General features: G+C 30.8%; 1 protein-coding gene across 4 annotated transcripts in view; it reads left to right on the top strand.

The window, feature by feature from the left end:
* Positions 1 to 12,973, top strand: part of LOC119601211 (protein 4.1 homolog) — a 135,591-nt gene extending 122,618 nt beyond the window's left edge. For 2 of the 4 annotated variants that reach the window (XM_037952001.1, XM_037952003.1), the window contains 4 exons: positions 2,379 to 2,603; positions 3,143 to 3,313; positions 7,600 to 7,710; positions 7,783 to 7,981. In XM_037952001.1, coding sequence (XP_037807929.1) covers positions 2,379 to 2,603; positions 3,143 to 3,313; positions 7,600 to 7,710; positions 7,783 to 7,848 — 573 coding nt within the window. In that variant the 3' untranslated portion in view covers positions 7,849 to 7,981. Of the gene's footprint in view, positions 1 to 2,378; positions 2,604 to 2,840; positions 2,949 to 3,142; positions 3,314 to 7,599; positions 7,711 to 7,782 lie in introns of all 4 variants that reach the window. The other 2 variants (XM_037952000.1, XM_037952002.1) reach the window with 2 other exon arrangements.
* Positions 12,974 to 14,631: the final 1,658 nt, after the last annotated feature.

Below are 14,631 nucleotides of genomic sequence, written 5' to 3'. Positions count from 1 at the left end.
TTAGCTGCTGTAGTGAGTTTAAGCTTTTGTTAAGCGTTAGTTTTGCAAAGTTTTTGTTTTTTGTAACTTTTTTTAGCAACCCCTGTTTTAAGTTTGTTTCTAAATTTTATTTTAAAGTTTTTTACTAAGTTTAGAGTTTAAATATTTTATAAAATTAATAAGTCAATGTAAGTATAAGACTAGTTTTTTTTTGTATTTGAAAGCATGTTTGAATTTAAAACTTTTGAAACACCCCATTTTTAAAGATTATATAGAGATACATTAGTTACTTTGTATAAACATTTTTCATAACTCTCGCCCCATGATCTTAAGAATCCTTGATTATTTTCCATAATTTAGTCTGTATTTGAACCCAAATCGACAGTATTTCCCCAGTTGGTATTAAATATGTCATTCCCCACTGGAACTGCCACTTCAGGAGTTGGAACCTCAACAGCTACTGATAAACCCCCGAAGAAACTAGTTAAGATTATGTTACTCACCTCTAAATTTGATGTACTCATCAAAAGTTGATACGGAAAATGATCAAGTTGAGCTGGTATTTTAAACCCTACTACATTTCCGCAACACTTGTTGCATGAATGTTGGGATTTTAACCCAAACTTATGCCAAATAGGTAGGATATTCAAAACCATTACAGCATTAGGTAACTACAGACCCATTGAATGGTTAATCCAATTTATCCAGGAACAAATATAGAATGCTTCTTATTATGCTGAGAAGTTTGCCTCGACAACCAAGATTTCTTTGTGGTCTTCAGTAAAATTTGAGTTTTCCATATTCTCGTTTCTACAATGAGGAATGTCGTTTAGTTTCAGCGTAGAAATCTCACTGTCCGAAATCGCGATAAGAGTTTTTTTTACAGAAGTTTAGTTTTCAACAGTCGATTCTGTTGGTGGGAATTGCTTCAGTCTTTCCTGATTTATGAATTCCATGAGTGGAAAGATCCGTAGTATCTATGTTTGTGGAACCTTAACACAAACTTATGCCGACTTGAGAGATTACAGCGGAGGTAGGAACAACAGATCCAACTTCCGAATTGTCGATCCAACTTATCGCAGGAACAACTTCATGTGATTCCCTCAAGAAGGAACAAGAACATAGTATCAGTGTAGAAATCTCACAGTCCAGATTCTTGATAAGAGTTTTTTTTACTTAAGACGTTTAGTTTTCAAATAGTTGATTCTGTTGATAGTAATTGCTTCAATTTTTCCGACTTGAGAGATTCAAAACGATGAGGTTCGGAACTGGGGCATACAGATTCGGCGTCTACATAATAGATCCATCATATCCAACTATCTCTGAAACATCTTTATGTCATTGATCTCCCAGGGATAAGTTATGGTACCAGCATGATTTTCCTCAGTCGACCTTAAGCATTTTGTTGCAATTTTGAGATCAATTTTCTATGTGATTGGAACACGATCGGAACTAAATCTTCTTTCATCACTAACTAGCCATTCAAGATCTAAATGTTAATGTCAAATATCTTAATATATATGTGAGTATCCCCCAGATAGAGGGATAGGTTATCCCTGCCTAACTCCTAACGAGATACAGAGGTGCTAAAATCTAGATCTTGGGTCGTTTTAGACTTACGTTTAACTAGTGACCTGTAGAACTTTGCGGGTTCTAGTTATTGGTGGGTATCTGGAATCAAGTGGTGGCTGTAGTTGGAGACCAAATGTCGTGAAGAGATTGTAGATTAAAGGCTCCATGTATGGTCTAAATAGATGATTCAAGCCTTTTAATGTCGCAAGATTGAATCCATACCAAGTGGTCATTTTGACTCTAGGGAATATTGTGATTATTAGCAAGATGTTGAAGTAGCATTAGTGTTCAGTATTTGCGTCTTTGGTTGTTGGTTAGTGGGACCTCTGTGGCACAATGATTACATACATTAAGATCCTGAACAAGGAGCTTGTATTAGGTCCTCATTCTTTGAATACTTAGAGACTTTGTTGGGATTTTAAGGCAGTTAGGTTGTTTGAAGGTAGTTGAGGTCAATTTCCGATCTCAAAATAAATTCCCAGATCCAAGAGTTATACTCCTGGAATACCTTTTTTTAAATAGAACGCTTATTAAACTAGAATTGTAACTCCTTAGCCAGCTAAATTTTAGTGTAAATATTAATATTATTAAACTTTTTTGTTAATATACATATAATTAAACTTTTTTTGTTTTTTTTCCATAATTAACAATATATTTATTTTTGTTTTTATTAAATAATGCTTGTTCCTCACCTCCAAACCTTCCAAAAACCCCCCAAAATTATATCAATGAACAATAAAATCCTTTCCAAACTAACGAACATTCCTAATTGATGTGTAAAATACAAACCAATCCTTTAAAAACAACCGATCCTCTCAAAAATAAAGGCTGATGCTCCAGCCGTCGATTTGACCAGTGGTGCTTATGTTACTGCCACCGCAGTAACAACACGTACAGCTACCACACACGAAGATTTGGGTAAAAAAGCCAAAACCGAACAATTGGAAGAGAAAACCGTGGCCACAACACGAACCCATGATCCCAATAAACAAGAGCAACGTGTTGTGACCCAAGAAGTTAAGACCACAGCAACGGTAACCAGTGGAGATCAGGTAAGTTTGAGGAGGACTCATGAATAAAAGAAATAACCTGCTGCCACCCACACAGGCATGTTGTGAGAACGCATGATATTTAACAAATTTATTTTCTTTTTGTTTCTCTTTTTTGTTTTTATGTTTTTGCCCGTTATTATGTTTTTGTTGTCTTATATTGAACATTATTGTTTTTGTTGTAATTGTTTGAATTGATTAAATGAATGGGAATGCAAAATTTGCGTAAAAAAAAACTAGTTCCAAAGACGTGACAGTATTTCCTCCACAAGTTCTGGAGATTCTGGTACACCCATCGATGGTCCTTATGATGGATCCACTGCTATATATAATACCACCTCATATAAGGTTTGTTTTTAATAATAACTAACTAACAAATTAATTAATTAATTACAACAACATAGTTTTTAACTCTTTAAAATTTATTAGTAGTTTTAACTATTTGGTAGAACAATTAACTAAAATTAGTATTCTAACCTTAAATTTTAGCTTAAAGTTTTAAAATATGAAAACATAACTAATCTATAAAATATTTTATTTAGGAATCTCCTTTGTATCAAACATCTGCCTCTACATCAGCTACCACCACCGGCCCTCGTATTGAACAAACCCGCGTTATTTTAGGTGAAAATTCGCCCGGCTATACGGCCGAAGGTGAAATTGTTTCCAGCCAAACCGTTAGCAGCAAAACACGTACAGTCGAAACCATTACCGTAAGTATTTTGTTAAATTAAGGGATTCCTCTCAGAACATTACTTAAAGATTGTTTTACTTTGGTTAAAAAAGTTTTATGTAAGTTTTTCAAATTTGTTTTGACGATTATACTCGAAAATCGTTTGTATATACAAATATATCGTGTATATATTGTGACGTTTTCAATTCTGTGTCCTTAAATGTTGTTGTCCTTTAAGTATATTGTTGTAGTTTATTTGAATGTCGTGTCCTGTCTTTAAATAGACTCAATTGTTTTTACTAAAACCTATGTTTTAAAGTAAAATTTTGTAAAAAGAATGGAACTGCTCCGTAAAAGCAGAAATTGTACAAATTACCTTGATATAGAATAAGATTATACTAACTACATATGGAGTAAATAGTCTATTGCGGTTCTACTACTGTCAACTTTAAAATAAAGCCTTTGTTATATATCCTTTCCTCTTCAAAATATCTTAACTTAAAGTTAAATTATATGATAGTTATACTTTGCTATAGATATATTGTTCTGTATAGAGATCAAGACTTGAAAATTGTAATTGTAAACTCTTGTTATTCATTTACGAAGCATCCGAATGGGTGATGTTAAAATTGGTGTGACTCTTCGAGCTAGTGACAGGAGGAACTGTTTCGATAGTATAAATATATGTTTCTTGACAAGGGGAATCATCTAAGTCCATTGACTGATCTATTGACTAGTCTATGTACCAGTTGACAAGTCTCTGGACTAAACTTATGGATTAATCTATTAACAAATCTATGTACGAATCTATTGTATAGTCTATGGACTAATCTACTAGTTAGTTTATAGACTAATCTATAGACAAGTCTCTGGAATAGTCTATTGAAAAGTCTATAGACTAAGCTATTGACTAGTCTATTGGCAAGTCTTTTGGATAGTTTATTGATAAGTATATTGATTAGGCTATGGACTAATGTGTTTACTAGCCTGTCGACTTAACTATTTACTAGTCTATCGACTAATCTAGTTACTAGTCTATGATTAGTCTATGAACTAGACTATTGACTATTCTATTGATTATTCTAATGACTAGGCTATTGATTAGTCTGTGAATTAGTGTATGTATTAGTATAATCTAAATAGACTTGAAAAACTAGTCTATTTATTGGTCTAAGGACTTGTCTATTGATAAGTCTATCTATGTATATAAAAGTGTTTGGAATAATCTATTGACTAGTCTATAGACTAAGCTATTGACTAGTCCCTGAACTACTGAGTCTATACACTAGGGCTATCGGACTACTCTGTAGTCCTAGGTTTATTGTCCCTAGTCTATAGCAGTCTTACTAGACTATAGACTAGACTATAGACTGACTATAGACTAGACTATGACTAGACATAGACTAACTAGACTAGACTATATATAGGACATAGACTAGACTATAGATAGAATAGACTAGGAAGAGACTAGACTATAGACTAGCTATATGATAGACTATAGGACTAGGATATAGACTAGACTATAGATAGATATAGACTAGACTATAGACTAGATATAGACTAGACTATAGACTAGACAAGACTAGCTATAGGGACTAACTAGACTATGACTAGACTATAGACTAGACTATGACTAGACTATAGACTAGACTATAGACTAGACTAGACTATACTAGAATAGGGACTGACTATAGACTAGACTTAAGCTAGACTAGACTATAGACTAGACTATAGACTAGACTATAGACTAGACTATAGACTAGACTATAGACTAGACTATAGACTAGACTATAGACTAGACTATAGACTAGACTATAGACTAGACTATAGACTAGACTATAGACTAGACTATAGACTAGACTATAGACTAGACTATAGACTAGACTATAGACTAGACTATAGACTAGACTATAGACTAGACTATAGACTAGACTATAGACTAGACTATAGACTAGACTATAGACTAGACTATAGACTAGACTATAGACTAGACTATAGACTAGACTATAGACTAGACTATAGACTAGACTATAGACTAGACTATAGACTAGACTATAGACTAGACTATAGACTAGACTATAGACTAGACTATAGACTAGACTATAGACTAGACTATAGACTAGACTATAGACTAGACTATAGACTAGACTAGACTAGACTATAGACTAGACTATAGACTAGACTATAGACTAGACTATAGACTAGACTATAGACTAGACTAGACTATAGACTAGACTATAGACTAGACTAGACTATAGACTAGACTATAGACTAGACTATAGACTAGACTATAGACTAGACTATAGACTAGACTATAGACTAGACTATAGACTAGACTATAGACTAGACTATAGACTAGACTATAGACTAGACTATAGACTAGACTATAGACTAGACTATAGACTAGACTATAGACTAGACTATAGACTAGACTATAGACTAGACTATAGACTAGACTATAGACTAGACTATAGACTAGACTATAGACTAGACTATAGACTAGACTATAGACTAGACTATAGACTAGACTATAGACTAGACTATAGACTAGACTATAGACTAGACTATAGACTAGACTATAGACTAGACTATAGACTAGACTATAGACTAGACTATAGACTAGACTATAGACTAGACTATAGACTAGACTATAGACTAGACTATAGACTAGACTATAGTAGTTTGATTAGTCTATGAACCATTCTATTTAGAAGTCTATTGACAGGGCTATTGACCAGTCTATGCATTAATCTATGGACTATTGATTAGTTTATAGATTAGTTTATGGACTAAATAATCTATTTAGTAGTCTATACACTAGGTTTTTGATTAGATCATGGACTAGTCTGTTGACGATTCTATGGACTAGCCTATAGACTAATCTATATAAAACTCTTTGAATTAATCTATTGACTAGTCTATAGACTAAGCTATTGACTAGGCTATGATCTATGGTTGTGAAGAGTCTATGGACTAAGCTATTGGCTAGTCTATTGACAAGTCTAGGGACTAGTCTATTAATTAGCCTATAGACTAATCTATTGACTACTCTGTTGACAAGTCTATGGACTAATCTATTTACTAGTATATCGTATAGTCTTTTGACTAGTCCATGGACTACTCTATAAACTAATTTATGAACTCATCTATGGACTACTTAGTAAATGGTCATAATGGTCATAAGACTTTATAAAAGATATATCGTGGGGGTACTGCATTTAAATATAGATGTAAGAACTCCGTTTTGATAGCACTGTGTTACTTTTGAAATGGGAAGTTTGTGTAGTTAGCGAATAACACATAGATTCGCGTATCTCCCTACAGATTCTCAGGGAGATACGCGAACAGATATAGTTGTGTTTTATTCTGGAACCTGTCATCGTGATGCCTTATATTGCGTGTTATTCGCTTTGATAAGAGTGCGTTATTTCTGAAACTAGAAAGTGGTAGAGTTTGCAAAGAACACTTGGTTCCACTTTATCTCTCTGCTGGTTCTCAGCCGAATATGCATTCTGTTAATTAGATTCGGATGTATAGTTGTGTTTTATTCGATACCCTGCCATACTTATTCGTTATTTCGAATGATATTTGATCAATAGGAATAAAGCAAGCAATAGTTTGGGGCTCGTATTCGTTTATATTCGGATATGCTTGGTATTAAATAGAATTCACCCTTGCTATAACGACATACATATATACCACATTTTATAGATCTTTCTTAAAATGGCAGTTTTTAGTTTAATTACAAGGTTTCCGGAACCAATTGATAGTACTCATTATTTTTTTGTTCGAAATTGTCGTCTTCAGAATTGGTTCTGTTGAAGCTTTATAGATCCGTTATTTAGTCTATAGAACTAAATGTTAATGGCATGTTTTCACTCGTATTTTTCTTAATTGATTGGATGGGTGCTAACTAACCGGTAGTTGGTAGTGTTCCAGTCTGTCAGTACGTAGGTTCGATTACCACTAGAGAATCTGGCAGAGGTGCACAAGAAATTCTCGATAAAGGCATAGGAGTATTTTTTCAGATTGGATGTAAGATACATCCTGCTTTTAAACTATGGAACTAACTCTGACTTATCTCTTGGGTTATTTGACATTTGACCTTTGCAGTTGCAGGCAAGTCAACCGATTACCTTATATACCAAAATAAAAATAGGATTCATTTTATATTGGAAAATAAAATTTTAGCTATAATTTCTACTTATTAAAGATGTGAGAAACGTTGTTCAACTTTTTGGTAAAATTAAGTTCCGGGAATTGATTTTTTCAAATTTTAAATAATCTATTACTTACAACGTTATAACTTATTTCAAACATTTCCAGTACAAAACCGAACGTGATGGCATTGTTGAAACCCGTGTGGAACAAAAGATTACCATACAATCTGATGGAGATCCAATTGATCATGATCGGGCTTTAGCTGAGGCAATACAGGTAACTTTCGCTTGCTACTTTCATAAGAAATCAAAATTTTACTAAAATATATTTTTTATTCAACCCATTTAGGAGGCAACAGCTATGAATCCAGACATGACAGTGGAAAAGATTGAAATACAACAACAAACCCAATAAATCGTCTAAATAAGGGATTTGATAAACATTAATTTTTTCATAGATTTTTTTTTGGTAAAACAAAATATAAAAAAAAAATTCTAAACGAGCACAGAATGCACAGTAAAATTATTTAAGTAAAAGATAAAAATATTTAAATTTAATTAAAACAAAATATATATATATAGAATAAAACACCCGAAACCACGCCCTCTATTTCCTACTCCACACACACCACACAATAATTATACACCTAAGTCCCACACACAATAAGAATACTTGAATATATATATATAAATGATGAAATATATTATATGACAATTTATGTTTTTATTTAATTAATTATACTACTTTTTTATTAATTTTTTTTTATAATTATAATTAAATTTAAGCTTATAAATGTTGAAAGTAAATAAAAAAAATCTACAATTTTAATGTTGTTTATAATACAATTAATATTAATAATTCTCTTTTTTTATATGTTTATATTTATAATTTTTATGTTAAAAATATTTAAAACAACAAATACAAAACCAACCGAATATATTTGCAAAACAAAATATTTATAAATATTTAATTAAATAAAAGAAATAATTAAAGAAAAATATACATTCACAATACTATTTACCTAAATAAATAAAAAAAATATTTAAAGTTAATGAAAAAAGAAAATAAATTTAAAAATTTTATGTATTTTGACAAATCAAGCTGAAATTATAAATGTAACTTCTGCATAACATTTTATTTTTTATTATTATTATTATTTTTTTAAATGTTTATATTCTCTATTTTATTTTTTTTTTGTATATTACGATTAAAAACAACAACAAAAACAAAATAAATATATATTTAAACAAAAAACAAACAAATTAAATAATACAAATTAATACAGTCAGGGATAGTTAAATAGTTACAAGTTAATCGGTGGTGAAACGATCTGTGGCAATCTTTAGCAATTAGTTAGGTTAGGTTAACCTAACCTAGTTTTCTATAATACTGTATAATTTGAAATATTATTTTATACTTATACTTTCTGAGAGCAGACAAATCAATTGATTACTTTATATAACACAAGTAAACTGCCCTGAAATCAATTGAAATTCGAAGTTTTTAAACTCCGATCAGTAAGTTCAAATTTCAATTCAAATACTTAAGAGACCGATTCAACATCAAGATAAAAACAAAGTATTACAATCCATAAATCCGTATCCATTCGCATCAACATTTGAACATCCTGAACGTAAAATTAGATAAATAATTACTGTAAAACTTGATTCACGATCGAAGATCTTTCTAGTAACGATTTTCTTAAGATTAGTTACTTTTAATATCGTAAATAGTTCATTTTAATATCGAATTTGGACACTTAGCTGTCCTAAGTAATAGTTCGAGTTATACGCTGTTAAGTATAACACAAGGGACCCCTATATAGGCTTCTTGAGTTGACCACCTCTATAACATAACCTAACAATAGATTTTCGAAATTTTAGAATAACGTTTTCTAAAAGATAACGAAAGCGTAATTGATCTTATAAGATTTTAACATGTAGAAAGTCGACTGAGAATGTTATCAAGTTTGTTGTAGTATATAAATATTTTAAGAAGTTATTTTCCAAAATTTCGAAGATTTAAAAGGTTTCAAATCTATCATAGAGCAATTAGTTGAAGATAAACATTTCAATTTTTTATATGTGTTTGCTTTTTTAGGGAAAAGCTTCCCCCAATACATCTATTATTGACTTGACTATCTTTGGGCTCTTAATCGCTTCATACCCTAGAAAGATCCAATTATCAATAACTTCTATGTGTAGGAGAAAACTTGAATTAAATATAGCCTACCACTGACTTGACGATCTCTGAGCTATTCAAAATCGAGTCGTACTCAACAAAATTACTGTTAATACTCTTTGTAATCTAGTGGAATGCTGCTGTCAAAACGGAGTCCTTTGGACTCTACTTGATTGTTCGCGCGCTGTGAACTACCACGATAACCAACCGACCTTTGAAATCTAGATTTTGAAGATATTCTAAATAGATTGGCGCCGACCTTCTTACCTCTTTAGATCATCTTAAGGATCTAAGGATACGTTACTTTTAAACATGTAGTGGCCGGTGGTGGCAGCTATACTGGTTAAATGTTCTTCTAGGACAAGAATTCCCAAAGTTTTTCACTTCACGGAAACTTTGGGAAATTTCTTTAATTTCTTCTTATATCTTGAATTCCATTAACTCTATTACGAGCCCTAGGTATTGAAATTGCGCTACTCCTAATGAATTTGACACAAACTAGATATGTAAGTGACATTTTTAGTTTCGCGCGATTAAAGATCATGTTTTTGAATTACAATTTTTGTGTTTGAAGTGACGCCATTAAAATTTGTGGCATTCTACGTATCGGGAATGGAATAGACGATGCGAGTTGTTCACATTGAATATCACTTATGGAATTAGCAAAGGTTTAGAAGTTATCCTTATGGAATTAGCGAAGGTTTCGAAGTTAATCATAAGTGTTGAAAAATCTCATCCCCTTAAAGCCTCTCTTCGAAACGAGTCGTATTCTGGTCATTTTAAAAGTTCACCTAGTTGTAAAACCCAAAATATATAAGACCTATTGATCAGTGATCACTAACACGTTTCAATACTATCATCCACTATTTATTTACTTCAAGAGAGGGCGAGAGAGAGAGGATTACTTACATTATTCTATCAGTTTTTAAGGACATCATACTGATATACAAGATCTTATCGTAATTCTAAGGTCATTTATCGAAGGCAGCTATATTCATATTCTTTTGAACGTTCACTTCCTTGTAAAACCTCAAAATAGATAAGTCTTATGGATCACTGTTCCACTAATATACTAACTTTACCACTAAGAGGCTTCAAATAAATCATACGTGTGGACGAATGAAGGTATTCTTAAACCATTAAGTCTGATCATTCATAGAAAGCTTTACAGTGTCTCAAATTATCGACTCTCTAGGATCTTACAGGGAGTTAGAGACTTTAATCTAACAGTTTTTAAGGGAATCATTGTGATATTTCGGGCAGAGTTTGCAAAATTTTCCTTTCTTAAGAGTATAATGGTAAACCAATGACCTATTTGGTACAATCTTAAAAGCATTTCCTGATTGAAATACTAATCTAACACTAAATTCCAAGGATTAAAAGTTTAAAGGTCTTTAAAGCTTAATTTCAATAGACGTTTATAGTATTTTTTAATGGATTATGGGCTAGTCTTATGACGTTGCTATGGTCTAGTATATTAATTAGTCTATGAATTTGACTTTGGGCTATACTATGGACTAGTCCATTATGTATTCTATAGACTAGACTTTTGTGTAGTCGGTACAATAATCTATTGTCTAGAGACTAGTTTTTGAATTAGTCTTTGAGCTACTATATGGACTAGTCTATTATCCAGCCTATAGCATAGTATATTATCTAGCCTATAGCCTAGTCTATTGTCTGTTCTATAGACTAGTCTCTTATCTAGTCTATAGACTAATCGAATGTCTAGGCTTTATACTAATCTTTTCTCTAGTCTACTAGAATAGTTTTTTCCCTAGTCTATAGACTAGTCTTCCCTCAAGTCTTGAAAATTCTTTTAATTTAGGGTATTATCGTGATTATTGAGTAGTAACTAGAGACCTGCATCAGATTGCGCATTTCAATATTGAATATTTTTTAAGTGCTCTGGGATCTTGCAAGACCTTTAAAATGTCGATAAATTAATTGTTTCACTCATTCGGTAAGATTTCCCAACAAACGTAAGCAGTTACACAGTGCCCCTAATGTTAGGTGGTTCATCGAAACAATATTTGATTATCTGGAACTTTATAGTGAAAGAGAGAGGGAGATCAGGACTTATTTTACTTCTCATTGTAACATCATTTAAGGGAGTATGATGATATTTAGGATTTTATCTTTCTGATGATGGAACAAGTAGTAGCCTCTATCAGAATTGTTGTCACCATGTTTAGGGCAAAAACCTTCGATTCTCTGCAACTATGGAGAGAAAAAGGGAGAGAAAGGAAGAGAGAGAAATATGTCTTATTTGTATTCATCCGCTCCTCTACTAACAGCTTCTAATGTCACTAACGATGTTATCTTATCCATTTAGCAAGTAATGGATATCTGACAATATCCAAAGAATCATTTCTGAGTTGAAGAACTCATTATCTTTTAAGGCCGATCAGGCCTATAACTATTGTTTAGCATGGCTTTTCGTTCGCTTTAGAGTAATGCCTTACTTTGTGTAACTGTTTGAAGTTTGTATTCGTACTTGTAATCGGTTTACCTTGTTTTACTGGTGGAGATCATAAACAAATCTAACATTATAATGAGGTGGAGTCCAAATACTACTTTTGGAGACATACTCCGTTTAGGATTACAATTTCGTATAAAAAAGTATAGGTCTATTGGTTGAGTCTCTCGGAACCAATGTAGTATAACCTGTTTCAGTGTCAAAAGCTCTAATAAACTTAAGAGTCGCAAAAAACGTTCTAAAGAAGAGTTGTACTAGAAGAATAGATCTTATTGCTGGCAGGTCACATCATAAAAAGAAAAATAGACTATTTTAGAGTCATGAAAATGGAAGTTAGATCTTAATCCGTTTCATTAGTTTAAAGAAACTTTTCCAGCCATTATACCTTCTGTTAATGTTACAAAACGTTTAAGTGATTACGAGTAAGAGCTGGATCATTACATCGGGTGAGGACTTCAGATTCAGGTGCTTCAAGATATATGTAATTCTCCGATTGATCTGGTTTACATTATGTTACTTACCATCACTTAAACTAGGGCGGCAGTGTTTTAGAAAGTACTATGCTAGCTAGATGTGATATTGGATCAATTTTTATAGGTTATGACTCAAAGTTTTTTAAAAATATGCAAAATAATCAAAATATTAAGAAAATCAAAACAATAACTATTTAACTATCCCTGGCTGTAGAACAAATGTGTTTTATCTAAAATTCTTCAAAATAATTCAAAAAGAAAGGGAGGACTCAGGTTTTACAACAAATTTAAAGAAAAATAATTATAAAAAACAACTATTTTAAGTAGTTAAATAGTTACAAACGTAAAAAAAGTTTACATTTAAACATTTATAACAAATTATTAAAAAAAAAAAATAAAAATTAAATATGATCCTCCCACCAAAAAAGGTCCTTTAAATAAAAACTGAAAAACAAACTAAATAAAAGTTAAAATAAAGACCAAAAGTATACAAAATATTAACTAAATTATATTTAATACATAAATATTTATTTATTAATAAAAATAATATCAAATATATAACTCTTAGCTTTTTTGCTAAAATAATTAAAAAAGAAAAACAATAAAAATAATAATAAATTCCATTCCAGCCTTATATTTGATGTTAAAACTTTAATAATTAAAAGAAAACCTCTGCTCCTAATAAACAAACAAAAAAAAAAAATAGTTAAAATATTACAAACTAACCTAAAAAAACAAAACAATTATTTATTAACAAAAAACTAAAATTAACCCTAAAAATTATTAACCCTTAAAACCGCTTAAAACCATAAATTTTATAAAAAAACAAAAACTTTAAACAATTAACAAAAAATTGCATGTATTTGTTGTACTTAAATTGTGTTCATTTTTTGGACTTAAAAAAATTATTAAAAAAATATATTCGACAAAAGAAAAAACTCCCATTTACAAAAACATTTGACTATCATTTGGTATAAAATTTATAAAAAAAATAAAAATTAAATGTTTACAATTTTGTTAAATTAACATTTTATATAAAAAAAGATTAAAAGCCCCTTGTAGCACTTTACTTAAAATATATAGATTTTTTAAACAATATAACTCCCTCTATATGTAAAACCAAATTACCATTAAAAGGTATTCAAAATTCCTAGAAATATTTAGAAAGAAACAAACGAAAAAAAGCCTTTAAATATCCTTTAAATTCTTTTTGATAATAATTAAAGAAAACATTCTTTTAAGGATACTGTTAAACTCAAACACACGCCCATTTCAAAACGATTTACGACTAACGACCGATCTATCAGTTTAATAGAGTTTCTCCCCAAAAAGTTTTCTATTAGACTTGATTAGCTTAAAAAAACCCAAATTAACAAATTTAAAAATCTCTGGTATAAAATTATTGTTGAACTAATTAAAATAATATTTTTATTTAAAGTTTAAACAAACATTAATAACACCACTTCTTAAATTTTGAATGCCTTTTTGAAAAATATATATTGTAACTACTACAAATTGGTTGAAAACTCTACGTGATCCCTTTGTAAACAAATATATACATATATTAACAACAATTTTATTTAAAAAGAAAACTAACATGCTAATAAAAATTATTAAAAATTATATTAACAAAAAAACTAATATTATACAAATAAAATTATAAGAGTTTTATTGGGAAGTATTCTTAGGAAGCGTAAGTAGTTCAAAATTAACTTTTAAAATTTGATAATTTTTACTTCCAGCAAGAGATCTCAACACTCTTTTAGAATTGACTTCAGATTTAATTAGGCTCCACCTACATATCTAACTTCTACAGAGTAGTTTATATTCTAGTTTATAATCTACAGTCTAGTCTTCAGCCTAGGCTATAGTTTAGCCTTTAGTCTAGGCTATAGTCTAGTCTTTAGTCTAGTCTTCAGTCTAGTCTATACTCTAGTCTATAGTCTAGTCTATAGTCTAGTCTAGTCTATATAGTCTAGTCTATAGTCTAGTCTATAGTCTAGTCTATAGTCTAGTCTATAGTCTAGTCTATAGTCTAGTCTATAGTCTAGTCTATAGTCTAGT

The sequence above is a fragment of the Lucilia sericata genome, unplaced genomic scaffold (genome assembly GCF_015586225.1).
Source record: "Lucilia sericata isolate MDLA Ls3-8-SP2 unplaced genomic scaffold, ASM1558622v1 Contig000151F_arrow, whole genome shotgun sequence".
Classification (NCBI taxonomy): Eukaryota; Metazoa; Arthropoda; class Insecta; order Diptera; family Calliphoridae; genus Lucilia; species Lucilia sericata.
Note: the sequence above shows the minus strand (reverse complement) of the source record. Positions and strands in the feature narration are given on the sequence as shown.